Source organism: Psittacula echo (assembly GCF_963264785.1).
Source record: "Psittacula echo genome assembly, chromosome: 9".
Classification (NCBI taxonomy): Eukaryota; Metazoa; Chordata; class Aves; order Psittaciformes; family Psittacidae; genus Psittacula; species Psittacula echo.
In genome coordinates this window covers 7,375,495-7,403,170 of record NC_137745.1, presented here as the reverse complement: position 1 = coordinate 7,403,170, position 27,676 = coordinate 7,375,495, and the positions used below count along the sequence as shown (strand labels likewise).

The 27,676-nt window shown below is 41.3% G+C and overlaps 1 protein-coding gene across 1 annotated transcript in view; it reads left to right on the top strand.

Moving 5' to 3' along the window:
- Positions 1-12,983, top strand: part of MAGI1 (membrane associated guanylate kinase, WW and PDZ domain containing 1) — a 345,222-nt gene extending 332,239 nt beyond the window's left edge. Inside the window, exons 18-23 of the mRNA XM_080625535.1 lie at positions 397-600; positions 5,401-5,491; positions 5,612-5,672; positions 6,567-6,710; positions 8,022-8,160; positions 11,809-12,983. Coding sequence (XP_080481661.1) covers positions 397-600; positions 5,401-5,491; positions 5,612-5,672; positions 6,567-6,710; positions 8,022-8,160; positions 11,809-12,509 — 1,340 coding nt within the window. The 3' untranslated portion in view covers positions 12,510-12,983. The remainder of the gene's footprint in view (positions 1-396; positions 601-5,400; positions 5,492-5,611; positions 5,673-6,566; positions 6,711-8,021; positions 8,161-11,808) is intronic.
- Positions 12,984-27,676: the final 14,693 nt, after the last annotated feature.

Genomic DNA, 27,676 nt, shown 5'->3' with positions numbered 1-27,676 from the left:
GTTGTGTTTCCTACAATTTCTATTTCTTTTGTTCAAAAATAAAACCAGGATTTGGGTTATGATAGCACTGCTGAATGCAGTGGTAGTCTGTAAAAATATCACCATTTATTAACAGAAATCAAGGTGGGGGGAGTTTTGAGTGATTTACAAAGCACCTTGTCCAAAAAGTGAAGTATTGTGCACTCGTACTAGTTGATTGCCAATGTTTTGAACACTGGCAGCAAAGCTATCCTATAATAACTTTTTCTTGATGCATTAATTAATTAACCCTTAACCTTCTCTTTCCCTTTTCAACCCTTTTTCTCCTTTTCCCCTTCACCATATTCCCACATATGTAAACAATTAAAAAACCAAACCAAACCAAAACAAAAACAACCCCCAAAACCAATACAAAAGCGGGAAATGCATGTGTGGCCATGCCTCACAAAATAGGTCGGATAATTGAAGGGAGTCCCGCAGACCGCTGTGGAAAGCTGAAAGTAGGCGATCGGATCTTGGCCGTGAATGGGTGCTCCATCACCAACAAGTCGCATTCAGACATCGTCAACCTCATTAAGGAAGCAGGAAACACCGTTACCCTGCGCATCATTCCAGGAGATGGTAAAGTATATGTTTCCTGCTGTTTCCCTTTCGCTGGTTTTGTCCCCTGGCTTTTTGCAGTCTTCCATAGCTTTGTTTCTTCTTATAGAAATAGGGATTCTGTTTTTAAACAGGGTGGTGCTGATTCTACATTAAAAAAACAGTATTTCATTCTGTCTTGTTCCTCCACGCAATTCTGCAAATTTGATGCATATTTCAGTACACTTTGATTTGATTCTTAGGTTGGTAATGCAGCTTTAGAATACTTGGGAATCACTTGTTAGTGTGTGGGATTCCTGAAGCTTTGTATATACACAAGCAGGCTATAGAGTAAAGAGATCATGGAAAGGGATAGATACTTTGTCATATTTCAAGCTGCTTGAAAGAACATTTGGTTTTATTCTGGGTAAGTTGCTTTGAGAGTCATCTCAGGACATCTTTAAATGACTTTGTTAAATGGTGATGACTCTGGTGCTGCTGTGTGCTTGCAGCCGATCATTGTAAGAGTTACCCTAGGATAACAGTTACCCTAAGAGTTATAGGATCTCACTGTTTCAGATCAGAGGGAAAGTGCAAGATCCCTAATAATATGCTGATACTTGGTACTGGTTTCAGGCCACTGAAGCATTTAATAAAAATATGGATCTGGTTTATGTACCAGTTTCATTAAATTGATTCCTAACTGTAATGCCAAATAGGAACAGACCAGGAATGTATGTCATGATTTATAGTGAGAATTCATTAGGCAGAAATCTTTTTACATTGCTCTCTTTTTAAGCCTAATCCATGGGTATAAGATTTGACGGCTCAGATAACGAGCATTTCTTAGAGCTGTACAGGACATTATTTGCATTAATTTAAACGTGGAGAAAGTGTGATTGAGTTTGGAAGAAAGGTGGAGAAGGTATGGCTGAATTGAACCTGGTACCTGTAAAGCAGAATGAAGTAGTTAAATAATGTTATTTGTGTGACAAGCATTCAGTAGTTGCTAAGTCTTGTACTTTCTAGTCTGAAACATGGATTTGGTTACCCCACAGAGCATTATGCTGTGTTTAAGTATAGGATAAAAATAGGCCAGCATGAGAAATGATCTGATTATAAATTATCTCTGGTTAGGATGGTCTGTTTTGCATAAAGACTTTATTTTCCTACTGTTCAGTAGCTACCAGGTCAAACGGTGTATGATCCTTTGCTGCTTCCATCAAATTGGGTGTTCATGATGATAAAATGGCTGTGAAGCAGGCTATCATCTGAGCTGGCCTGCATGTGCCAGTTTTGAAAGGTAAACTGGCAGAGGAAGTGGTCATTGCCTGTATTTTTTGTATCTGATCAAAATGAAGGAAGGTGAATCTTTGAATAAATAAGTGAGTTTGTTTTTAAAGGCAAAAATACCCAAGAAATAAAAAATTTCTCAATGGTTTAAGACTTTTTTAAGAATAGTATAGCCTGCTGACATGAATATTCAGCCAGTCTTGTGGTACAAATACATGTACAGAATACCATGTTCAATTGCTTAGTTTAGAATGGAAACCTGTACCTGTGACTGACATCACGTATTCCTAAAGAAGGTGGAAAGCTTTAATTTAGGGAAAGAGTCAACTCTTTCCTGTCATAGCAGTGCAGACTTCAAATCTTCCTATTTACTGTCCCTTCGAAATCCAGGTCAGATTGCATACTTTGCATAGTATTGCCTGCATTTAATTTCCAAAAGCCAGTAAAACCAGGCAGTCAGAGAGGTTTGCTCTAAACCCCATGAGATATAAGAAATTAGTCTCAATCTTGTTCTCCTTTTATTGTCTTGAGGTGCTTTTGTTGATTTGTTGTTTTCATTTTGTTGATTTATGGGTGCTTTTTGGTCTAACTGTACTTCAAGGTGTGTATGTGTGTGTGTGTGTGTGATAAATCAGAAGCCATACATCTCAGATAAACATGCAACTAAGGCTTATCACAAGACTCACAACCAACTCACACTGCTAATCTATCTAACATTATTAAAAACACCCAAGGGTTTTTGCTTTGTAACAGGTCTTGAACCAACTCATTGCAGGATTATGTGGGCAATGAAATTAAGATATTTTAACGTGCTACCAGGTGATGCAAGGATAAAGAGAGCTGAAAAATCACAAGCTTAGATTAGGTATTTAATTGGTGTCTGGGTGTTTTAGGGCAATACAGGGCAAAGAATCCATGAAGTAAGTAGGATTTAGAATGTACAGTTGCAATTCTTCTAGAGATATGATTTGCTCTATTTGTGTTCTGTTCCAGTTTTGCATCCTGAACCAGTGTCTAAAAAGCTACAAAATTATGCACAACTCCTGACTCATGGGATAGGGTGGGCTAAAGATAGATGCAGTACAGTGGTGTGAAGATACATCTGTACCAGAGATGTGTTGTTGCTTTACTTGGTATTCTTAGTATGACCTACTAAAGGGTAGGAATCTTGCGTTCTCTTTGAAGCCCATCTTCATCTGATCTCCAAATATTTGTGGAGGATTTCAGAGGCTTTTGTTCTAGATGAATGCAGAACACTTAACCTTATTTTGGGGCCTTCTTATGGGGAGGAGGTTTTATGGAGACAGATTTTAGCAAATGTCTTATGGAGACAGGTTTTATCATCAAGGCATCATTACAAAGTGCACAGAATTACTTATTAAAATCAATAGCGTAACCACACACAGGGACATCTCCTTCTCACACAAGCCAGCTGTCAGCAGCACATCCTCACAAGGGTATGTTTTGGTCATGGCAACCCTGAGAGGTGCAGGCAGACCCAGGAGCCTCTCTTGCTCTCTGAACCACTGGGCACAAGCCAGCTCTGGTCTGGAAGATGTTACAGCTCCATATGCTGAGGGTTTTGTGCATGTTAACTTGGGCACAGTGCTGCAGGCAAAGGAGCTATGCTCTCGTTGCACCCATCTGTTTAAATAGTTCTTAGTTTTCTCTTTCCCTCTCCCTGAGTTTCCCTTGACGTATGCTAGCTATAGAAAGGAAAAACCCTTCACCTTTCCCCACAATTACAATAAATCCATGAAATAAAATAAGTTCCCAGGATCCAAGTAAGCCCATGATGACCACCTCTTCTTAATTTGGGAAAGAAGACCTCCTTTTTCTCCTATTTTGTGTTACTCCTGGACCCTGTTTAATAACAGCTGATTTCTCCATAGTCAATAAAATGAAGTACCAGATGCCTGGAGCTTAAGAAGCAAACAAAGGCAGGGTAGAAGACCTTGTAATTTTATGTTTGAGAGCCAAGTGTTTCCACCCGGGTTTTGTTGCTGCTGTCTGATGGTGGGGTTGCTTTAAGTGGGATTGGAACTAGAGAAATTCAGTCAAGAATCAAGGTGCAGCATTTTAGCCAGTGACTGTGCATTCAGTTTAGATTTTGATCTTGAATAGTGGGTCATGGTCAGTATTTTATAGTTATCTGTAATCTGTGGTCCTCTTCTGGATAGAATGGGTATAGGCACAACGTGGGGTCTTCACAATGTGAAGAACTGTTCCACAAAGGAATGAGTGCTGGCCACTGCGGTGACTTTAGCTGGGAATACCATGCCTAAGGAGTGGTCCTTCTGTTGACTGTGCCCATCATTCTCTGTATGTAACCAATGTAACTGCTCAACATTTTGAAGGGTTAAGCACGTGCCACTGACTCTCCTTCTGAATTGAAACTCCTGTGTGAGGGGAAGGGTGTTTTCAGGAACTGCTGACTTCTGGAGCGATTCAGTATTTGAAACTCTTCAGTACTAATTTTAGTTCAAGATTGATGCAATATATCCATTTCTGGGAAATGGATTGAGTTCAATATGCAGGTGTTCCAGGTCTTTCCTCCAAAACTGTGTTGCTAATATGTGGCTAATGGTATTGACATGACCTTAATTTTAGACAGAATTTTAAATGAGTTCTGGGTTAACTCTGGTCTTATTGAAGTCTGTGATAAAGCTCTTATATCAAGAGGACCATTTTGCCATGGTGTGCTGCGAGGGACACCTGGATAGTCACTTTTTAGTTGTGTATACAGCAACTCTCACCCCAGTTTCGTGAAACAGGAGAGAGTACCTCTCCTGGAAGCACCTCTTGCCATGCATAGAGAAATAATGGCATTTGCACAGGCTGGTGTTGGGCTGAGAGCCCTTTACCATGGTATAAACTGAGGTTTGAAGTTAATCCTGCGCTCAGTATTCTCTCATTGAGCCCTTTTGTAAACGGTTCCCAGAGCTGTTGATGCATTTGGCAGAGGTGGTTCCATGTCCCTGCGTGCAGCTTTGAGTACTCAGGCAGCAGTGGGGTTGTATTTCAGAGATGAATTTCAGTACATTTGGGGTTTAGCCACATTCAATATCACCTTGTGAGTTATTAGATAAAAGCCACATCTCAATCCTCCTGAAGACTGCAGTTTCTGATGGAGGAAGCACTCATAAGCTTATAATCCATGGAATAGTTATTGCTACTATAAAATTAATCTACCCAACCTACCATACTTGGGGACTTTAATGATTGGAATTCATGTCATTAGACATCAGACAAAATATTATTCTACTCTTCTTCCCCAAGTCAGTATTCTGAGTGTGTCTAATGGTCAGAGGTGTTTCTAATTCCAATTTTCCATTTATTTTTTTTTTCCAATGGAGTGTACAGTTTCTTATACATAATTACTGTGGCTTATCTTAGACTTTATCCTGTTAATTTTTTAAGACATTTGAGCCAATCTCAAGTTATTTAAAAACAACATAATGATGTTTTCCAGTGAAATCCCTTTGCAAAACTTTTCTCAGTGAGTAGCCAATGGTCTTCCCTCATAATGAAAAATAATTTATTTTGCAGAATCCTCCAATGCTACTTTATTGACCAATGCAGAAAAAATTGCTACAATTACAACCACGCATACTCCTCAGCAAATACCACAGGAGACCAGGTCAGATTGTTTTCCTTGAGGAGAGCATGTTGGCATGCTCTCTCTTTGGTTACTTCTTGATCATCTTCACATCCCATGAGCTGTATTTTTCCTCTCTCCCTCTTTCATTTGTTACAGCAGGAACAACACCAAACCAAAGCAGGAATCCCAGTTTGATTTCAAACCGCCCCAAGCAGCACAGGTAAAGAGTTACCTTTTTAATTGTTTTGTTTACCACACTGTTGCTTCCAATCTGCCTGTGGGCTATGTTCATATATTTCCCTTGAAAATTCCTTCTGGGAAGCTGTTCTCCCTCAGTCTGTTTGCTGAAAAAAGAGGAATTTGCTGATTGGTTTCTTAATACATATGGCTGGTTTTTCAGCTGGGAAACATTTCCAACACATACTCATCATGACTTTTAGGGAGAGTTAAAAAAAAAAGCTGACATTTTTACAACAGTAATAATTTATGTGTTTGTTTATTGAATTGAGTATTTTGAGGGGCCTCTCCAGAAAGTACTGTTGTGCGCAGATGATAAATACAGAGGACAAAAAAAGAGGAAAATTTAATAAGCGGCAATAGCTGGAGTGTTCCAGCTTTTGCAGACAGCATCTTATTAGAGAGATTATCTATCTCACTGTTAACTTACCTTGCCACTGGCCATCCCAGAAGTAACATCTTCCATTAAAGACTTCAAAACATCCCTATGCTAACAGCATTTGTGAAGAACAATGCACATGCTTCTGGGCTTCTTGCAGAGAAGTAGAAAAGGCAAAGCCAGCACCATGACATAAACTCATCCCAGGTACCATCAGGCATTTAACTAAAGCCTTATGTAACCGAGGTGCCTAAAAATGCATTGGACATGGCAAAGCCCATTCATTGAAACATCCTTTTGCAGACCACTGCCGGCACTCCAAATTGCACGATGGAATGTGAGGAAGCAGGAAATCCTAGTCTGTGTGTGAAAACTCAACTGATTTTATATTTTTAATTATGAGTAACAAAAATTGCAATGTGGGTTAATTGAATAATTTCAAAATGAAAATAAAACAGCATTTAACTTTTTGTTCAAATGTTGTTTTCCCTCCAGCAGGACCAAGATTTTTACACTGTTGAGCTGGAAAGAGGAGCCAAAGGTTTTGGCTTTAGCCTGCGAGGTGGACGGGAGTATAATATGGACCTGTACGTGCTGCGGCTAGCTGAGGATGGTCCAGCTGAGAGATGTGGGAAGATGAGGGTACGTAGAAACAGATTTAAAAAACATGTTTCTTTGCAATAAACTGACTCCCCTGCCTGTCCCTTACAGGCACACCTTCTGCTGTGCCAGCTAAGAGGAAAATTAAATGTTAACTGAAAGGAGCAGTGGTTCCTATTTACTTCGGTCTGTGGCTTCTGTCACTCTTTGCATGCCATCTATAGCAGTATGCGTGCATTGGAAGACTTCACCCCTTTGTTCTAATGCAGGTTTCCAAATTCTAATACATAATCTGGCTTTTAAAGCCTGATGGAGATACATGTAGCAATGAAAATGGAATAGCCAGTCTCATCAGCTCTTTTAAAAGCTTGACAACAGCCTTGAGTAGAGTATTGGAGTAGTGCGTCCCACCTGATCCTTTCTCTGCTCGTGGGCAGAGTGGAGAGTAATGTAGTTTTTTGATTAGTATTAACTGTTAACTTCACATATCAGCTAAATTATAAACATTATAACAAGGGCATATGTTATCAAATGCCTACGGAAAAACAAATTGCCAAGTTTTATGTGCTCCTTGCTGCTCCGAGAGAGAATGCATTATAATCTTACCGCATGTGTCTTTTTCTTCTCCAGATGTATCATGCAAAGGGCATTTTCAAAATTATTTTGCCAGGAGTAGATCTGTAGGCCCAAAACTTTTGCTGATGAAAATAAATCAGTACTGCCCTGCAGAAGTCAATGCTTTGACAAGCTCTTCCAAGCCCTGTTTTCCTGTCCTGATAAATGGTTATATTTACAAAAGCAGCTTTGCTGGTTCACAGTAGGTATCTATATCCAAGTGAGAAATGGACCTGAAAAAGCTATTTGAACATCCCAGTTACAGCAGACTGTAAAACAAACAGTGACTTAGACCAAAGACTTTGTAAATAAGCAAAATAAAATAACACCAGTTTTAATGCAGCTCTAGCTATTGAGCGATACAGTAATGCAATGTGGTTTTACAAAACAGTAATGAAATCACAGAATCTCAGAATACTTTGGGTAGGAAGGGACCTTAAATCTCAGCCAGCTCCAACCCCCTGCCATGGGCAGGGACACCTTCCCCTAGACCAGGTTGCTCAAAGCCCTGTCCAACCTGGCCTTGAACACTGCCAGGGATATTTTGAGACCTTAAGATTTCCCTCTTGTCTTCATGTCTCTCAGGGCCCTGCACGCTGTTATTGTGGAGCGTGACTGGACAGAGTTGGGCACATTTAGCTTCCACCTTTGCTGTGGCCAATGTCTTGTGGTGTGTTAGTGGCAATTGTCGTGGGGGCTTGTTTCTAATCTTACTCTTTTCCTTTATTGCATTAACAGATTGGAGATGAAATCTTAGAGATCAATGGAGAAACTACTAAGAACATGAAGCACGCTCGGGCCATTGAACTGATTAAAAATGGTGGCCGCAGGGTCCGCCTGTTTCTGAAACGTGGAGATGGCTCTGTCCCAGAATATGGTGGGTCAAACTATGAAAACATTCCTTTCTTCCCTGGCATCACTCCATGAATGATTTGTCTCAAGATCTGAAGCAGGAATTCTTTTTTATTTTCCTTTCTCACCAGTGTCTTACCAACCTTTGCAACATATGATTAATTGCCTCGCTTGTGCTGAATTTTCTACACATTTCACCCTTTGCTTGCTTCCATGGACTTGGGGCGCAGTGTAAGGCAAGATCATCATAGCAGTGTTTTTGGTGATCAGAGAGGAAAACAAAACAAAACAAAACAAACCTTATTGTCTTGTCCAGCCAAACAAGGAATGTCATTGAACTGTGCCAAACTGTTTCTCAGTGGCTGAATTGTTGTTTCAAATCTCTACTTCTAATCAATGCAAAAACTGGGATCCTGAGTTATTATTCTGAAGCAGTGATTTTTTTTGTTAGGTTTTTCTCTTAGTTCCTGTCTGTATTCATAGACATGAATGCCGAGATGGCTCATGAGATTTTTTGCCTTCCCTTAGTATTTATGTAAATATTTATAAAGTTATTTAAGAAAAAGAAGAAAAAAAAAAAAAGAGCTTTACTGCAAAAATATATTAATTTGGCCTCCTGAGCCCTTTTCTCCCCCAATAAACTGTCTGCTGGTTTCAACTAGTTAATTTGCAAGGTCTGAAAAGGTGAGGAGGTTATGAAAAGGTGCTCTCGTGTCTGTCTTGGGGGAAACATTCAGTCCTCGTTTCTTACTAAAAATTGCATTAGATTTCCTTTTCTTCCCCTGGAGGTTGGATTGCTGGGTGGCTTAACTTAGCACACTATTTAATATTATAATTATGTCTTATTTGTTTGAGATAATTGTCAAATATTGTGCCCTCGATGGAGGGCTACTCCCAACCAAAGGTCTGTGAGGTTTCTATAGAAACTGATGATTGAAGGGATGTCCTTTATACTTTTCTCCCCGTATTTGGGTTGTTTCTCTGTCAACAAGTTCTGTGTTTATCATTCAGTCCGTGTCCTAAAACCAGAAACAAAACCCTTCTGCTCAATCTATGAACTAGATTTTCTTTTCATTTACTGTACCACGTTGGAGAGTTTCTGCTCACTCTGTTCATTATTTAACTTTAAATGACCAGTTCAGAGTATAACCAACAAACAACTGAAGTGTTTAACAATATGGAAGGAAAGTTATGGGTTTACACTTCTGTAATATAAATAGCACACCAGAAGGTTTGATGATGGCACTGAAATTCTGTAATGTTCTTTCTACTTTTGTCTTTTCCTATACTCTTTTGGATGTACAGTACTGTATCATATGCTAGACTGCATAAATACCCTGTAAATTAAGTGCTTCACTTCTCAAAGCATATGTCTGTTGCACTGAGGATGGAAATCCATCACCAATTTTCTTTTGGCTAATGCTAAACCACTGAACATTCATTCTCTAAGCAAGGATTTAATATACAGGGGTTGCACTACTGTAAAGACTATCCTTGTAATGTTTGAGACTCCTTCCTCTCTTCATTCTGTTCGCTGCAGTCACAAATGGTTCCTCTAATAATGTTAAGTTCCAATATTTTTCTGACTCGATTGGAACGTGCTTCTCTATGAGGCTGTATATTTTTGTAATGAGTTTTGTACTTATTTTTAATGTTGTGGTCTCTGGTGGACTTTATTTTTTGTTGTTGTTTGATTGTTAATGTTTTTTCTATGACATTCTGTGTCGCTGTTCCAGCTGTCTTTTAGAATGGATGCTCTCGTTGTCTGGGTTATTGAATCACCTCTTAGATGTCTCTTTATGTCACAATAATAACAACTGCTGTCTTTGCAGCCTTATATTTGGGTGAAGCCTAGACAATCTGACTGGAAAAATAAACTTTCTTTATTCTAAGATAAAATATGAAGATTTTTCTTTCTTTCACCTTTATTATAGGGAATCTAAATTTTCTACTTTTCTCTTTCTCTTTCTCTTACTTTTCTTGGTGCTGGGCTCTTCCTTCCTCAGCGATGATACCTCCTAATATCGCTGCATGTATGAGAAATGACAAGCTCGGGGAGTCTTGCTTCTACCTTATGGGCCATAATCAAACTACGGTTTGTAGCTAAAATCAATACTAGGTGTTTTTGTGCTGTGGCCTAATTCCCTCACATTGCTTTCTGCTTCGCTATATTTTATATGTATCCAGCAATTCATTCTGAGCACCCTGCGTCCCCTGAATTGTAAGTACACCACAGGACACATTTAAACCTTGTGCGATAGCCAGGTTGCTGCAAGCCATGTGCTTACAGCTACGGAAAAGTGGTGTGGTCCCCCAGCTGCTGCCTGAAAATGCTGATAAGCAAAAATTCACACGCGTGTGTCATAACACGCATTTCACCTGGAAATCACAAAAATCTTGGCCCATGCACACACCAACCCTCCCAAGCTCAAGGAATGGAAATGCCATCAGATGGGAGATGCTTTGCGTGATGTCAAATGAGCAGGTAGCGTGTTTGGCTTGGGGGAGGGAAGACAAAAAGGAGAAAAAGAGACAAACAATAGATCCCCACAAGTGTTTGTGAGGGGTTTCAGTTATTGCCACTTGCCACCAGGACAGTCCACGTCAAGGTGGGTGTCTTGGTGCCAGCAGCAGGAAGCCTGCAGGAAGCATGGCTAAAGCCAGGCAAGCTGCTGTGCAGAGGTTACTTTTAAAAAGGAAACAATAATAAGCAAATAAAAGCAACACTCATGTTAAGTCTGTGCAGCTACTTTAATATTTGCTGTGTCTATAATGAATGATTCATAAACAACCATTACAAATAACATGAGTAATTCCAGCTTAGCTGCAGCACAGGACTGATTTATAGTCTCAGGGTTGATCTTTTGACTCTGCTTTGCAGTTTGTCTTGCAGAGGTAGCTCAGCCTTATTTTATCTGAAACAAAAATAAGGAACTGGAGACTAGGTTTTAATCAAAGCCATCCTACATATTACAATATCTTTCCATTGCTTTAATATGAGAAAATCATAACTTCCATCATCGTTGTTCAAATCATTGTGGCAAAACCAAAATCTACCCTAGGACTTTTCATAACACGGTAGAACTAAGCGAAATTAAGTAATGTCTTAAATGAAATGGAAATTACATGATTACAGTCTAATTCTCACACCTTGAAAATGTTATTTTATGAGGTGAAAACTTAATAAGCAATTCTATTTTCTGCACATTTTCTGCTCTTTGAAACGAGGCCTCCCACACCTGGAAGGCAGTTCTTTCAAAAGACTTAAAAGAAAAAAATCATTGCCTAAAGGCCCTCTTTATTGGAAACTGTTAAAAAAACCAACCAACAACCTGAACTACAATATTATGGGTTTTTTCCCACTGGAAAGAAAGTAGTGTGACTGAAACATTACGAATTGGGCTTGGGAAAAATTGTAAAATGCCCCATGACCAGAAGAGCATAAAGATGATATCAGCTTCGACCAAAACACGACTAACGAACAGAGCAGCACCGGTACTAACCTGTAACTCTCATTGTTCACAGTTAAGTTAACAAAAGCTTCGGTTAGCCTTCGCTGACTGCTTTAACAGTTGTTTGTTTTTGTCACTAATGAAGTCTGAAGAGTGATAAGTGGTGTCACAGTGCCACGGAAGGCATCGGTACCAAACGCTTTGCTGTTATTTTCTTACAGACCCCAGCAGTGACAGGAACAGTCCCGCCACAGGTTCACAAAATGTATCGGAAATGAAACCCGTGCCATCCGACCGACGGCAGCACCCATCATCGGAGTCCAGTTATCCACCAGACCTTCACAAATCATCACAACATGTGGACAAGCGGACTTACGTTAGAGACCTAAAAGGCAGCAGAGAGTTTAGCAGACATCCCAATGAGCACCACACTTGGAATGGGACTTCTAAAACCAACGACCATGTGCCAGGCAGGAGGACGGAGAGGTCGCCGGAGAAGAGGCACGAGAGGCAGCCGGAGAGGGCGGTGGTGAATGGGCAGAAGAGGAGGTCTCCCGAAAAGCGCAGGGAAGGGACAAGGAGCGCTGACAACACTTTGGAGAGGAGGGAGCGACACGAGAGGAGGAGAGACCTCTCCCCAGAGAGGCGCAGAGAGCGGTCGCCCAACCGCCGGCGGCGGTCGCTGGAGAGACTCACGGAGCCGAGGAGGTCACCAGATCGGAGAAGAGAGAACTCCCTCGACCGGCGCGCCAAGTCGTCTGACCGGCGGAGGGAGCGGTCGCCCGACAGACGGCTCAGGGAGGAGCGGGTCACCCACCGGGAGAGGGAAGACCCTGGCTGGAAGCACGAGCCGAGCCGCAGGCACCCGCCCGAGCAGCGCCGGCGGCCATACAAGGAGTGCAGCACTGACCTCAGCATCTGAGGAGCATCTGGGGTCCCCATCGCCTTCCCCATGCCATGGGAGCCAAGCAGAGAGTGCGGGAGCTGTGAAACCATCCGGCTTTCGCAGGCGAGGAGACATCCGGCACCTGATGATCCTACAAACCTTTTATGCAGATGAAATCTTATAGCAAGAAAAAAAAGTGTTGTGCCTGATGTATAATATTAAAGAAAGTATTTTTCAGTGTATTCTTTTTTTTTTTTTTTTTAATTACTTGCCAAATGTTGGTCCTAAAGGATTATAAAATTTTGTTTCTACATTCTTTGTAGATTTCTTAAGAATAATTCCTCTATCAGGCTACTTCCCCCCCCCTTCCCCAATCTAGTAAATGGGGGTAGCCAGTAATATAATCTAGGCAAAAGGATTTTATGACCAAGTTTGAATAATTTGATCCAGACTGTTCTCTAGTGACTCACTGCTACACTGTATGTAGAAAATTTTTTAAGGGTTTGGGGGTGGGGAAGGAAGAAAATTGTTCATCTCAGTAGGAATGGAGCGCTCCTGCTGAAGGAATTAAAAAGAGAGAGACAAATGTGCCTAAAATGGCAAGAACTGTTTGAAGAGACTACTGTTTCAATGAAGGATATTTATAATAATGATAAAAAATAATAAGAAAAAAATTTAAACACAAACCACACAGCACAAGATGATTTACGATAAGGAATTTCTAGTTTGTTCCATGAACAGTTTATACTTTCAGGCCCCCTCTACAGGATGCGCGAAGGCAGAAGGACTGGTAACCACCATGCCTGTGTCACCCACTAACGTAGACTGTTGATCTCTCATTAGCCTCAGCAGCATGTAATGATATTTCATTAAGGCAGCCGTCGCAGCCCTACTCATCTTCTAGATTTATATGGACAGCAACTCGAGCATGCATGGTAATGTTTGTCTGCTTTGAAGCAAGAGAAGGGATCAGGATCCTAGGACTTGGCACAATGCAGTGGGAGCAAAGTCCTCCCTCTCAGAGCAGGTGTATTCCTTCTGCTCAGGCAAAACCAGTGGGCTTTTCTTACTTTGCCAAATTCCAAAAGCTTTCTCTTCTCCTCACTCGATATTTTTTTATTTTACTGCTTCATCCTTTACTGAGACAAAAGGAGTGCACTTGCTGGAAAAAAAAATATATGAAAAAAAGATGTATCAAAGCAAAAAACATGAATCAAAGGAAAAAACACAGGCAAAAAGAGGCAATCAGTGGGACAACCTGGTTGTAGAAGCCTATCCATACTGGTTATATGCTGTAAATTTGAATCCAAGAACAGCAGCAGAAGGGAAACCTGCAAGTTTCTAAGTTGTATTTTTAAATTTGCAAGTTGTGTGGTAAGTCTGCTGTAGTACTGGTATAAGATTTTAATGGATTACTGCCTAGCTGAGCCAAAATGTTTGCCGTTACTGTTGGACCACTAAAGTAAACTGCTGCTTTTTACAGTGCATTGGTGTGTACATGTATACTGTTTCACATTTTCCATATGAACACAAAACCATTGCAAGTCTATCACTGTTGTTGCCATGGTACTGTAAAAACAAAACCAAGAAAGAAGATGGCCGATCATTGTGTGTACAGTTTAAATTGTAATTAATAGAGCCTGTTGAAAAAAAAAACAAAACTGTTGCCTTTTTCTTGTATAAAAGAAGATTTATGACAAAATTTAGCTGTGAGGAATGTGATTTAAGTGTTTATATTTCTGAAAATGGAACAAATTGATTCAGGGGATATATTTTAATGTAAACTGAATCAGGTATGTAAAGCTGTTTTAAAATGGGAGACTGTATAAGTAATTCTAAAGCTTTTGTTGGTTTGAATATCATTTCTTTCCTCATGGTGGGCCTGCTTATGTGTTATTAAGCACTTGGATGCAGTCTATGTTCTTCAATCATCATTTCCTGCAATGTGCTATAGACATAATGCTCTTTTCTGTGTTGATGAAAAGCAGTATGTGGGCCAATCTTTTTTATAAAACACTATGCATATATAAATACCACATTGTTCATAGCTTTATTTGACCTATTGGGTTTATACATAACAGTAGTATGAGTAGATGTGGACTTACCCAGTACAAGCTTCTTTCCTTGGAACAGACACTATGTATATGATGTAGCAACAAAGAAGGAGAAAGTCTGTGAATGCTATTTTTATTATCAAATAAAGTTTTCCATACAAAGCACACATATGAGTGTAGTGATAAGATAAAGGAGGAACCACAACTTCTTACTTACTCATTCCTGTCTAAATTAGTAAACTAAGTTACAGTCTCTAAGGGCCATCCATTAAATACTTATTAATCATCCATTTAATATATAGTAATTATTTGACAAACCTTAAAGCAAAGGTTCCCAGATTTCCATTATAAAATTGTCTTCCTCAAAATAATCAGGAGCTAAGGGTTTAGGTGAAGCTACTCAACTGCTGTTGTTGAGATTGTTGGTGTCATATATATGGGTTTATATGTGTGTATATACCTATACATACATATATATACATATCACCAAGACTATATGTCTCCCATCTCTTAGTTCTTAAAATGTGTAAGGACCATAACTTAAGAATGCGAACCTGTTTGCATAGGTTTTTAAAATAACTTTAAATATTGTGTAGTTTATCAGGCTCCACTCCTGTGTTTTCCTGATACTTCAGCAAACCTGATGGGAATCCAGGCAGCTTGAGAGAGTCGCTGGTAAATGGTTTGTAACTCCAGTTACAGCATCTGCAGAGGGATTTGTCTGATGCAGTCTGAGTCTCCAGAGGTATGGATGGGTCACTAGGAAAGAGTTTGGTTCTTGTAAGTTTGAATCTTCTATGAGCAGTGATGTTTTACTCTGAAATTATACTGTAATGCCGTACGTTGGTTCTGAATTTGTATCTTCTGCTGTTGCTACTGGTTTTACTCTCCTTGTTCATGTTAAATGATAGTTTAAATGATCTGAGAGAGCCAATTAGGTGAGTCTCCAGCTTTTGAAGTGTGCCTTTGAAGTGCTGAGTCTCAAGCTGAAGAGGATACTACATGGTTAATATTGAAATTACATTTTACAGAGATGTTTAATTTAAAAAATACTGCAAGTTGACCAAAAAAAAAGAGTTATTCAAGATGCCTTGTCAGTGGTGGCATCCTTTCTAATGCTTCTAAACCCACTGAGAACTGGAGCCGTGCTCTAAAGCATGAGCATTACAGCTTCATATTCCTTGGTGCAGCCTTATTCACTTTAATTAATTCCAGCCTTACTTCTGATGATAAAATATTTTTCAAAACTTCTAAAAATGAACAGAAACCCTTTTTTAGATTGTAACTTGGCTCATGTTTTGTCAAACAATGTTCTACAATTATGGCACTGCCAAAAAGATGAATTAAAGTGTCTTTCTGGTGAAGAACTGAAAAGTTTGTGAAGTGGTAAGTGAAAAAGCCTTGCAAATTGATATTGTTAGGTTTTGGGTTTGTTCGAGGCTTGAGTTTTACATCTTTTTATCAGTGTTACATGGTCAGGATCCTGTGCCATCAGTGTGCTCAGTCCTGTCATTTGTGGAAGTGATGATTAATACCCAGGTGTAAAAGTTTTTGACTGCAGAGGGGAACTTGGAGAGTTATGTGGGGGTTGATCTTTTTGGTTAGAGTAGCAAGTAACTTCTAGGTTAGCTGAGCTATGTTTGCATTTCATTCGACTCACTCCCTCTTGAATATTCATTTTTTGGCATTTGAGCCACTGTTTTACTTATTAGTGATCTTGTGTTAAACCCATCTGCTGTACTGTGCTTGTTTTATTACCAGAGTAATTACAGATACCGTTCTCCTCCTCACTTTGATACCTTTTGTTACAACAGGCTTTCAGCTCTGTCTCTTGGCTGACGGTTCTGCTGAAGAACATTATAAATGGCTCATAATGTGTTCAGTTTATTTGGCTCTCATAAATAGTACCAGGAAAAGATGTCATTTATGACCCGCTGCTGCCATCTGTAAATGTGTGCTGGTTAGGCCTTTGGGATTGTGTTTTCTTAGGATTTATTTATAAAAAATGAAGAGTAGGAGCTAAAAAAGTGTCCAAATTTACTTAGCAGTTGTTGTAAATCATGTGAGGCTGAGATGATGCCAGTTTCTGGTTTGGATGTGATGCTAATCCATCAGCATTCCTTCCTGGGTATATAATGAAGAGGCAGCAAAGTGTCATACAAATGGAAAATTGTGGGGTTTCAAGACAGAGAGGAGTATGAAATACGTGCTACCAAAAGGGCTGCTGCTTAATGCCTGGGGAAACTCAGTGCTTGGGATTGACTATGATATGACAGCCTGACACAGAAACGTGAACTTAAAGTCATAGATTGGTTTTCAGAACTTAAGGCATATGTATTTCTTTTTCCTTATTGCCCTTATTGACATGATCTCACAGCAGGAGAGTGTTGTACCTGTATAACACACTGGGAGAAACTTGGCGTTTCTTTTGAGGACATCCTGTTCTCTTCCAGATTCTTGTAAGAGGTTTTCAAACCAACTGAACTCTTGGCAATTAACATACAGGTTGCTGCGATCTGAAACTTACCCTTTAAAATGCTCTTGTAAATAATAAATAGTCATCAAAGTTTTAAAGTGCAGTTATTACTGGGGACACAGTGTTTCTAAAACATTTCAAATCATCATGTTTCTTGGTATTTCCAGGGTCTGGGAGAATGAGAGAGCGGACACGCTCCTTCCCAGGTGGAATTGTACTAACTGCAGGATTTTTTTCCAAAACAAACTATCAAATTATATCAAAATGTAGGACGTTGTCTGCAGAATTGTATCTGAATTCTCAATTAAATACCCATAAGTGGCTAGGGCCCTGAGCACATCCTACCAGCTAAGATATAAATGCTATTAAAAGCAAGGCAAGTTTATGCATGAGTTCAGGCTCTGGCAGTATTTACCCCCGTATTTCAGCAGAACTTTGCGTATCTGGGCCTAGAGGCACCAACAGATGAGCTCTGGCAAGTCAGCAGAAAGTAATAGATGCTCCAGCCCTTCCACTTCAAATATCTTTGCATAAACCCATTTCGATGATTATGTGAGCTAAAATGATGTGCCCTTCACTAAAGCAGCAGAGACGAACATCCACCATCTATGTTGCTGACTGGGAAGACGAGGAGGCTGTTATCCTCAGCAAATCTTCTTTGGCAGCATGTGAATTGGAAATCCTCCATTTCAAAGAGTAGTCTGAGCCTCAAGATGTTGAAGTTGAAGTGGAGGTAGTTTCATCTCGTCAAGGAGTCTCATTAGTTTTAATTTTGCAGCATGTAATTTCTTAGAACTATTGAGGAAGTTTGCTGCAGCAGGAAGGAGAGAAGATCAGAAAACAGTCTGCAGAGAAATAATTAAGCTGAGCATATACTGTAATCATAGTCAGGCAAATCCAAGTTGCTGGCATTGTGCCTCAACCAAGGTCACTTGTTCCATTCTTAAGTTGATGTGACTTTGGCGCTGACTATAAGGAGTCAGGCTTGTATGCAGTGGGAATTCCACCTTGCTTGTGGGTCTTATGTAGACCAAGCTTCATCTCCACCCCTATGTCATCTATGACCAGTCTTGCATTTCTTTTCTTTGCTTATCATATGTTAGAAATTTCAGTCTTCACATTTCCTGTCTGTCATTAGAGGACTGAGCTTGTGTGACATACCTTGCATCTGCTGTGAGCTAAGAGCATATGTGTGGATGTATCTGTGCCTGACCTTATCTGCAGTCATTTGTTGAGTCAGGAAAACTGGATGGTGAGGCTGCCCCTCCAAGCCTGGTGACTCCCGTTAGTATGAATGAGATTCATTGAATTAGCTGTCTGGCTTCTTCCTAAGGATAGTCGGAGACAGGAATGTCTGGGGGAGGAAGTTGGCTGAAGCTCATTCTGTATGTGCTAGAGAAAACATTGATTGGATGGGGAAGCAACTTGGAGTTTCTTGAGGACTCAGGCTTTTGTTCCTCATAAATGAGCAGGTTTTTTTTCATTGTGTCTCAGTAATACTCTTCTGGATCCTGTTTTTGCTTCTGAGACTCCAGTTTGCTTTGGGGACCCACAGGGAACTTCTTCCCTCTCTGTTTGATCCAACAATTGTTGCCACTGCTTTGAAGTATTGAGTCTGTTGGCAGAGCCTTTGCCTTTATAACCTTAGAACTGCAGTTGTGTAACTCAGGGCTAACTTCCAAGAACATGAGGCAGTTTCTCTGCTGTACAGCACAGCACCAGATGTAGTCAGTATGTGGCAGTCCTCCTTCTCAGTGGAAACAGAGGTCCTAATGACAGGCATGAAATGCTGAGGACAGAGCATCCTGCAACAAAGCCAAGCATCAGTTTCTGAAGGTGCATCATAGTACCATGTCCTTTGGGTTTCCAGATGTGACGTAAAAACTGTAAGAAGTAGTAAAATTTGTGTGGCTGATTCACTGTACTGAGCTCACTATTCTGTGAAATTATTTACTGAATGGCTAGAAGATGTTTAAAGATCCCCGTGCACATTATTTGCATGGTATTAATAACAGCAACAGAAAGAAAAGACCATAAAAAAATGCATGGCATATGTTTTCTTGTCATGCTTTCCTCTATTCTTGTTGAGGATGAATCAGACATCTGTTTTCCTTCTCGAGTCTCTTCTCTGGTTGAAAGGATAACTTGATGAGACAGGTGGTTTTAGACAAAATGCTGGGGATGTCAGAAAGAGCTCTTGCTGGAACCTCAGAGAGAAAGTAAGCCAGTTCTTCAGCGGTCCTTTGAAACCATCATTTTGTACAAATTGTACCTGATGTCACTTAATAAGCATTTGCTACCCTGAAAAAGGTTTAATTCTTAATCAGAAAAACTGCTAACTGCACCTTCCTAACACGCACAGCACACACTGGCCCAAGCAGTTTCTTCTATTTCCTCTGGCCCATTAATAGGACTGAAAGTTGACTATTGCTGAATTTCCTTGTGCTTTTGGGACAGTTTGGTCTGGAAGCCTTCATTGTGCAATAACAATGCAAGAATATGCAAACTATAAACAGCTCTGAAGTGCTTAACATGACAACACAGACAATTGTGATTGTCTAGAGCCTGTGTTGAAAGCCTGGAGCAAGCCTGTGTGAGGGATCCCATATCTGCAGGGTGCATTGCTGCCCTCCTGGCTGATGCCTTCCAGCTGCCCATGAAGCTGGAGCATCTGGGGTTTAGGGGCAACTGGGCTGCATTATCCCAGCACTCAGTGGCTTGAATTGGGCATGCAGCTTTGCATTACTCCTGAGTATATAGTGCCTATATGCATCTCTGGGGCATCCCAGAGCCTGAAGGGAGCTTTCCTCCCTGAAGACCTCCAAGTAAGGAGGACTGCTTTGTTTTGTTAAGAGCAGAGTGGTGAACATTGCCATTCTGTATGACACTGAATCAACTCAAATATTTTACCTTACAGTTCTGCCTATCATAGAGATTAATCTTGATTTGTAGCTAGTATCAGTATTTATGATCATTGCTTTTGCTATTGCATTGCTTCAGCATATTGCAAAAAAATCATATCCCTCTTCTTACTGAAGATTTCATTCATCAGCCTGACTCCTCTTATTCCAATTATGATTTAATAAAGATAGATCCTTCTAACACAGCTGCATGATATTTCCAAATTATTTATCCTTTCCATGACTGACATGTGTTCTACAGTGATGAAGTCTAATGATTTTTTTTTCAGCAAGATTTCTTCTATAAAAAAGATGCTCTCTAATTCAGTGAGCCAAAACCAGACACACACTGCCTTCAGGTTTAGATGTACTTTACTCCCTGGTTCCTTGTGAAAGATTATTCTTAAGGATAGCTGTTTGGAGGGAAATGTCAAGTGAAATTCGTAGTAGAGTACTGAGTAATGAGACAAGTAGCCTGCTGTGGGCTTTGTTAGAAAGTGTATGTGTGCTTGTTTGCAATTCTGTCCAAAATGAGGTTTAGTTTTCAGTAATTTTTGGTATCTATGGTTTTTCTGCTCTGTGTTACTCAGTTTGCCTTCCTACCTGAAATCTCCTATAGCTCCTAAAGCCTCGTGATTTATATCATTGTCTTGCTGTATCTCTTTTGATAAAGTGGCATGCAGTTGATTCCTTTATTTTCAGCACGCTACTTGTCTTTATCAACTTTTACTGCAAACCGTAGCAATTCATTCTTTCCCAGTCTCTGGTTCCTACAAGGTCTCGTACTAAAGGCAGGATGTTGTGAGATTTGGAGCTTCATTTGTCACAAGAGAAATGCATCAACAGTTTTATAGCAAAATGGAAAAGTTGGGGAAAATCATGAAAAGCTCCACCAGCAGATTTTGTGCATCAGGCTATTGGCCAAAACTGATTTTCCAGTTGTGCTCAAAACCAGAGCAACTTTTGTTTGTGTGGAGTCCTGCCAAACCCGCAGTAATTGTATTTCATTTCATTATTTGGAGCCCAGATGAAAATGCTTTTCAAATAATTAGTTGACTGTAATGGTGGAGATCCTGATTCAGAAAAAAAGCTTTGCTGAGGAAAGCACACAAGCGTATGTGTGAGTCCTGTAGAAGTTGAGGGATGTAATAATTTAGTTAAGAACCTTCCCGAGCAAGGTCAGGAATGTTCACTGGAGTCGTAACCACCAGCATCGTCTCAGCCTGTGCCAGAAGCAACACCACTTGCAGTCTTCTGATTAATAGTTTTCATGGTTTCCTGTCCTTAGCTTTCCTTCTTAACCAGTCCAACAAAGTTCTCCATGTCTGAGAGTTGTTCTACATGAGTATCGAGTGGTGGTGCCCCTTGTGCAATATGAGTGCATTCAAAACCTGGTTGTATCTTTGTATTCTGTTACTGTTTCCTCCCTGTGATGTCTTCTCCAAGTTTCTTCTCTTGCTCTGCTCGATGCTGCTTATGTTCTCAGGATGGAAACTGGCTCTTACACCAGGGACATCCGTTCATTTAGGACTGTTGGATGAGAAGAATATCTCTTCTCTCTTGTGATTGCTGGTAGCAAATATTTAGAGGATTTATATTTCTTCTTGCCACATGTTCTTATGGCACCTATGCTGGGCAATATTCCCAGCCTTGCCATGATGGTATTTCATAGCTCAACCACAGGTGTGTATTCAGACTCATAGGACACATTTACATCATGAGCATCATCAGATCCTGACAGAGGAGGTTCAATACTAACTGGAGGACGCAGACCAGAGCACTGTGCCACATGTACCCTTGAGAAAGACCTCTGTACTTTCAGTGAGCACAGTTTTTATTGAAATTAAGGTGCCAAAAAACAGGTATACAGGATTAGGGGGTGATTGAAATGACATAGTGTTTCCATAGCAATGAAGTAGATGTGTACTCCACAAATGGTCTAGAGTTAATAAAGAATCAAGAGGAGAAGCTGAAGTTTGAGTATTTTCTGTGGTGGAAGTGAAGCAGAAATGCTAAGGGAAAGGCAGATGTTGAAACAAAGATAAAGCCAAGTGCACAAAAATCCATTTTCTTAAAAATAAAACAGCAAAAAAGCCAGCCTGTCAGAATGATAGTCAGGGTAGCATTTAGCTCTCAGTGACTAAGTTAAGAACAAAAAGACTGCAAAAGCCAAGCAGAATTGAAAGGTAAACAGCTGAAGAGAGTTTTCTGCTCAAAAGGCAGCAAATCTTCTTATATTTTGTCAAAATGTTAACCTTTGGAAAATTCCACTTTCCTATAAGTTTGTACAAAACCCAAACAAAACAAACACCTCAAAACCCCAAACAGCCCACTCTTCAAATGTTACTGTGCTTTTCCTCTCTTGGTGCACCCATAAGACCTGGCAATGGAAATGTTTCAGTGTAATCCAAATATTAAAGATAAATCAGCAGAGAAGTACTGAGGAAATAGAGAAAAGCCTGGACTGCTTTTCCTACACACTCTTGTTTTCTTTCTTTGCATATTTAGCAGGGTTAAAACTAGGTCAGACTCTACCCACCATGTGCTGTGGCTGTGACATTAGCCCGGAGCCGCCTTTGGCTGCTGCCAGTTTTCAGGGCTGATAGGAGATTTCTGGTGGAGCCAGCAAGCCTGATCTTCCTCTTGGAGACCATGAAGTAAATCAGAGTGACTCTGCAGAGGCAACGGAGCACGACATGGCAAGGGATGGAGAAAGCATGTGTCAGGTACCTGTGGACACTGAAAGAACCAGCCAAGACTGATCTTGAAGTCATGGCCATGAAGGACCAGAAGGATCTGTTGTATGAATAGTATTCCCTTTAGGGTGAGAGGCCTGGATTGCAGCAGAGGTCGTCACTTTGGATAAGGGTGTGTTTAACACCTGCTCTGCTGGAGAAGCAGGCGAAGACTTTCTCATTGACATGGGCAAAGGTGAGGGGACAACGTGTGTAGGCAGGTGCATTTGCACTGGTTTAAATAGGAGTCTGGCAGTCAGACATCTCATCTACCCTTACTGCAGAGAAAACAGAGCAGATATTCTGCTCCATACCAAATCACATACACATCAGCACACAGCTGCCTGCCACCATTCAATGGCCTTTTTGCTTGAGTTAAAGACTGTTGCTGGCAAAAAACTGAACCCTGACCTGGGTGCTCTGTGCCAGTGTGTTAGTATTAGGGGAGATAACACAGTTTGTGCTAAAGAGGCAGGAATTCTTTGTGGAAGTCTGGCTCCCAGCAGTAAGATTCACCATCGTAGTAGCAAGGGTCAGCCTTAGGGCTGTTGCCACCAGTGACTGAGGCAACCCAGTTTGAGTGGGAAGGGGAAGGTTCTGAAGGGGTGGGGGAAGACAGCATGAGCCTGGCTGCTGGTAGCAGTACTGTCATTTGCTGCTCCTTGGTTTCCGACATCTCATCTTACTGGTTTGTCTTACTACCAGCATCTCCCCATAGAAAACTGCCCTGTGTCACCATGCTGTGTGGCATGTTACTCCCTGAACCTCATTGCAGCTTTTTTTATACTACATTAGAGTTTAAAGGACAGACTAGAGTTCCTTGGGTTTCTGGAATGAACCCATCTTTACAAGGAAGCGTAAATCTTAATATGCCAACACTGCAGCAATCTATTAGCCCTGAGAAATGGACCTTTAACAGATCAGGGTCAATACTGACAAGGTGAGAGATTTCTTCCTTTTTTTTCTTATTCAGAAGGACAAAATAAGTCAATGGGAAGGAGGCCATTCCCCAACATGTGTCTGAGAAACTGCCCAAAAAAATGCACCCTATAATGCTTGCTTATTGTAAGAAAAGCTTGGAGAGGACACAGACTTTGGGTTTCAGGCTAGTGAGAATATACCTGCTGGTTTTTTGGTGGGTATTTATTCATATTTTGCCCATTTTGCCCTTTCACTGGTGATTAATACATTGAGATTGTGTTTCCAGAAGGAAGGATAATCACAGTACCTCACCCCAGACGTGTTGATCAGGAGGTTGCTGCATTCACTGTCTGGAGAATTTCCTTCTCCACATTCATTGTGTTCTAATCTCAAGGACCTAAAATTAACTGGTGTGAAGACTCTAATTTGCTTTTATTCCCATCATCCAGAACAAAATGGTGGATTTGTTCTAGAATATCCTGACAACAGTAGGATGCAGGGAGGAAGAGGTGGCTGTAAACTTGAGAGTAGTCCAAGTGTCTCCTTTGGTTGTGGCTGAGCTGAGTGTTGAAATGAAGGCGTTACATCAGCCGATACTTTTGCGTAAAGGATGCAAGATGCATCTGTCATGCTTCACAGGCTGCAGAGCTATTATCCTTTGTGAAAGGCAGAATATTTCACGAGGAATATTTGAACCATCTCTGGTCTGCAGGATGTTGATAAATGGGCTCTTGGTCTTAGTAACCGATCAGCCCAACTGTGCTGAGCAGGGTCTCTTGCTAAGTCCCTGGGTACACGCTGTCTCAGGGAGAACTCACTGAATCCAGACCTCTGCAGCATGTGCATTCTCTGTGGCAATCAGGGTAGGGTGAGGTTGTTGCTGATGGTAGCACATACTTGATGGTGAAGCTGCTGCAGCTCTCCATATCTGGGTCCTGCAGAGCAGCCAGGGCCGAGCTGAGCTTTTAGAGACCTTCCAGCTGAGGGCCAAGCAATGGCTATCCAGAAGCTGAGGATGCAAAGCTCAATGCGCTCCCACCCAGCTGCAGTGCAGGGTTCACATCAGGACTAACGAGATGGCTGGCACAGAGGCTGGAGGAGAGTTGCTCATCTGCTGAGCTTTGTACAAAGGCAGATGTGTTTGGCAGCAATAGATGTGACAGTCCTGAGCAGATTCTAACTTCTGAATGGAATATTGTGTCCAGTTCTGGGCCCCTCAGTTCAAGAAGGACAGGGACCTGCTGGAGAGAGTCCAGTCCGGCAACTAAGATGATTAAGGGAGTGAAGCATCTCCCTTATGAGGAAAGGCTGAGGGAGCTGGGTCTCTATAGTTTGGAGAAGAGGAGGCTGAGGGGTGACCTTATTAGTGTATATAAATATATAAAGGGGGAGTGTCACAAGGATGGAGCCAGGCTCTTCTCAGTGGCAAACAATGATAGGACAAGGGGTAATGGGTACAAACTGGAACACAAGAGGTTCCACTTAAACTTGAGAAGAAACTTCTTCTCAGTGAGGGTGACGGAACACTGGAACAGGCTGCCCAGGGGGGTTGTGGAGTCTCCTTCTCTGGAGACATTCAAAACCCACCTGGACACATTCCTGTGTAACCTTATCTAGGTGTTCCTGCTCTGGCAGGGGGATTGGACTAGATGATCTTTTAAGGTCCCTTCCAATCTCTAGCATACTGTGATACTGTGAATGTGCTGGTTGCTGTCTTAGAAATGAGACACCTGCAGTTTATTATGTACGCATGCACACATGTACACAGTCCTCAGTGTGTGTGTCTTCAGGATTTCCTGCATGACAAACACAGCCAAAGACTGTAGAGGCTTTTTCCACCATCAAACAGGTGAATCTAATGGGTTCCTTCAATCAAGATTTGAATCCATCAGATCACCTGCCCTTACCTGAATGCAGTCTGTACTTCTGGCCCTGGGTAGCCCTTGGCTGTAGCTGAAAGCAGCAGATATTAACTTTGGGGTGCCCTCCCCACCTCAGCAGTCTCTTCTGGTAACAGCTGGTTGTAAGTCCTCTGTGGCTTAGGGGTAAAGGGGGAGATGGCTTTTCTAAACTGCTTGATTCCTTTGGGTGAGGGTGTTTTTCCCACGTCATTTGTAACAATTCAGCCTTTGAAAAGGATTGCTCAGGATTAGACAGGGAATCTGGCATGGAGCTGAGCAGGAGCTCCTCAGCCACTTGGCACAGAGAAGGGGAAGACAGGTGGGCTGCCAAAAACTCTTGTGAGGTCAGTGTGCAGCAACATCTTCAGCTGTCCTTGTTGCATACACTGATGGCCAGCACCATACAGCCCTGTGCAGGCCCTTTGGTCTGGAGGTGGGAGAATTGGAGAATGCTGTAGGCAGGTGTGAATGAAGGGACCCATCTTCACAGATGAAAGGAGGCTTCCGAACGTACAAATAACCTCCCACCCTTTTGGACCTGACCTGCAGGCCATGTCCCTGGGATGGGTGGGACAAATCCACCCTTGTGTTGGGTGTGGGGGTCAGTGTGTTGGCTATACATTCTCTGCCAAGCTCTCATGTGTTTACCTGGGAGAGCTTGAAAGAGTTATGAATCTGCTGAGTGTGTATCAGGCTGAGATGGAGAACACAAGAACAATCATCATTGCTGTGGCAGCTAATACATTATGGCTGGCTTGCCAGGTTGAAAAGTGAATGTGATTCGTCTACGTGTTTGCTTTAGTGAGGTATAAGAGACTGTTTTGCTTGCTCAGGTGTTTTGAGTCTTTTAACTCTGCCTTTGTCTTCCTGGGTTTAGGAATTAGCTTTTAAGTGTTTGTGCATTCCTCCTTCTCAAACTGGAGGTTATTAGTGCATTTGTTCGGAATGAAACAGGCCTGCTGCATGTGATATTACTTCACACTCTTGTTGATTGCTTACCTGCTGCTGCAGTTCTGGAGGAGAGGTGGCACAAAGAAGCTGAAGTAGCATTTCTGTTTGAGAGGAATGAGGTACAGAAGTGTGCTGTTTATGTAAGAAGCTGTTGCCATGTTTGTTAAAGCAGCATTGGTTTGAACAGATCTCCTTCTCTAAGAAAGGAGGATAAAAAGAAAACATTCTATTTCAGGTTAAAGGACTCACAGGCAAGAAAAACACCTGAAAGGCAGACCAAATAGATGCAAACAGTGGCATTCAGAAAACCCTATAGTGGCAAAAAGTTTGGCCTTGCTTCTCAAGTAAGCTGTCTTTCTGCTAATGTGACTATCCACTTCTGGAACAGAATTAATTTGCATCTGGCCAGTTCAGAGCTGGGGCACAGAACATAAGTCTGTCAAGCCCCATCCATGCAGTTATATGACATTAATACCAAATGTGCAGCTCATAATGATTTCTTTGAGATAATTACTGAGTTTGACACTGACATAGTAAGGACTTTGTAGAGTATCTCCAGACTTTGCTCCTGCAGGGAAAAGGAACCATTCCATAATAATTCACCATCTAGTTTACCTATAGATGTCACAAAATATTCCTTCTAGATGAGTAGTGGGTGAATAGAGGACTTTATTTTTCATTTCTTAACTCACTGGGAACCCAGCGGCTGACAGCTGCGCTGTGAAATGACGAGGTGCATCCCTCAGAAACAAGCCCCGACAATCCACTCAGCACCCAATTTGGCTTCACTGCATCTGTGCACTTGTAGTCATTCTGTTATGCAACCTCTGTGCCTCTACCCACAGTCTGATGACATTCATTTATTCATTTGATTTCAGCTTCGCATGCGGGAACCGCTGTCATTTCCATATTACGAAAGGAGGCTGGAAACACGTTGACACAAGGCTTGGGCTTGTGTCTGTGCTCGGATAGCAGATGGGGAAAGCTCTGTACTCATCAAGAAAAAGAGGGTATTCAAGGACATCTTCCTTTTGGATAAAGGCTCAGTTGGTAGAGATTATAAGAAGTAGAACTTCCGTTCCATGAGAAAGGCTGGAATAAACATTTTGTCCTCTTTTTTGCAAAATAAAATCCCAATTTACATGGGTAAGAAGAGGCAAGAACTTTGCAATGTTCAGTAGAAATAACGCAAATGTTACTTCTGAAACAAAACTGAACCTGAAGGGCCAAGCAAGAAGTAAATCTGCAGCTCTGGGTGCTCCAAA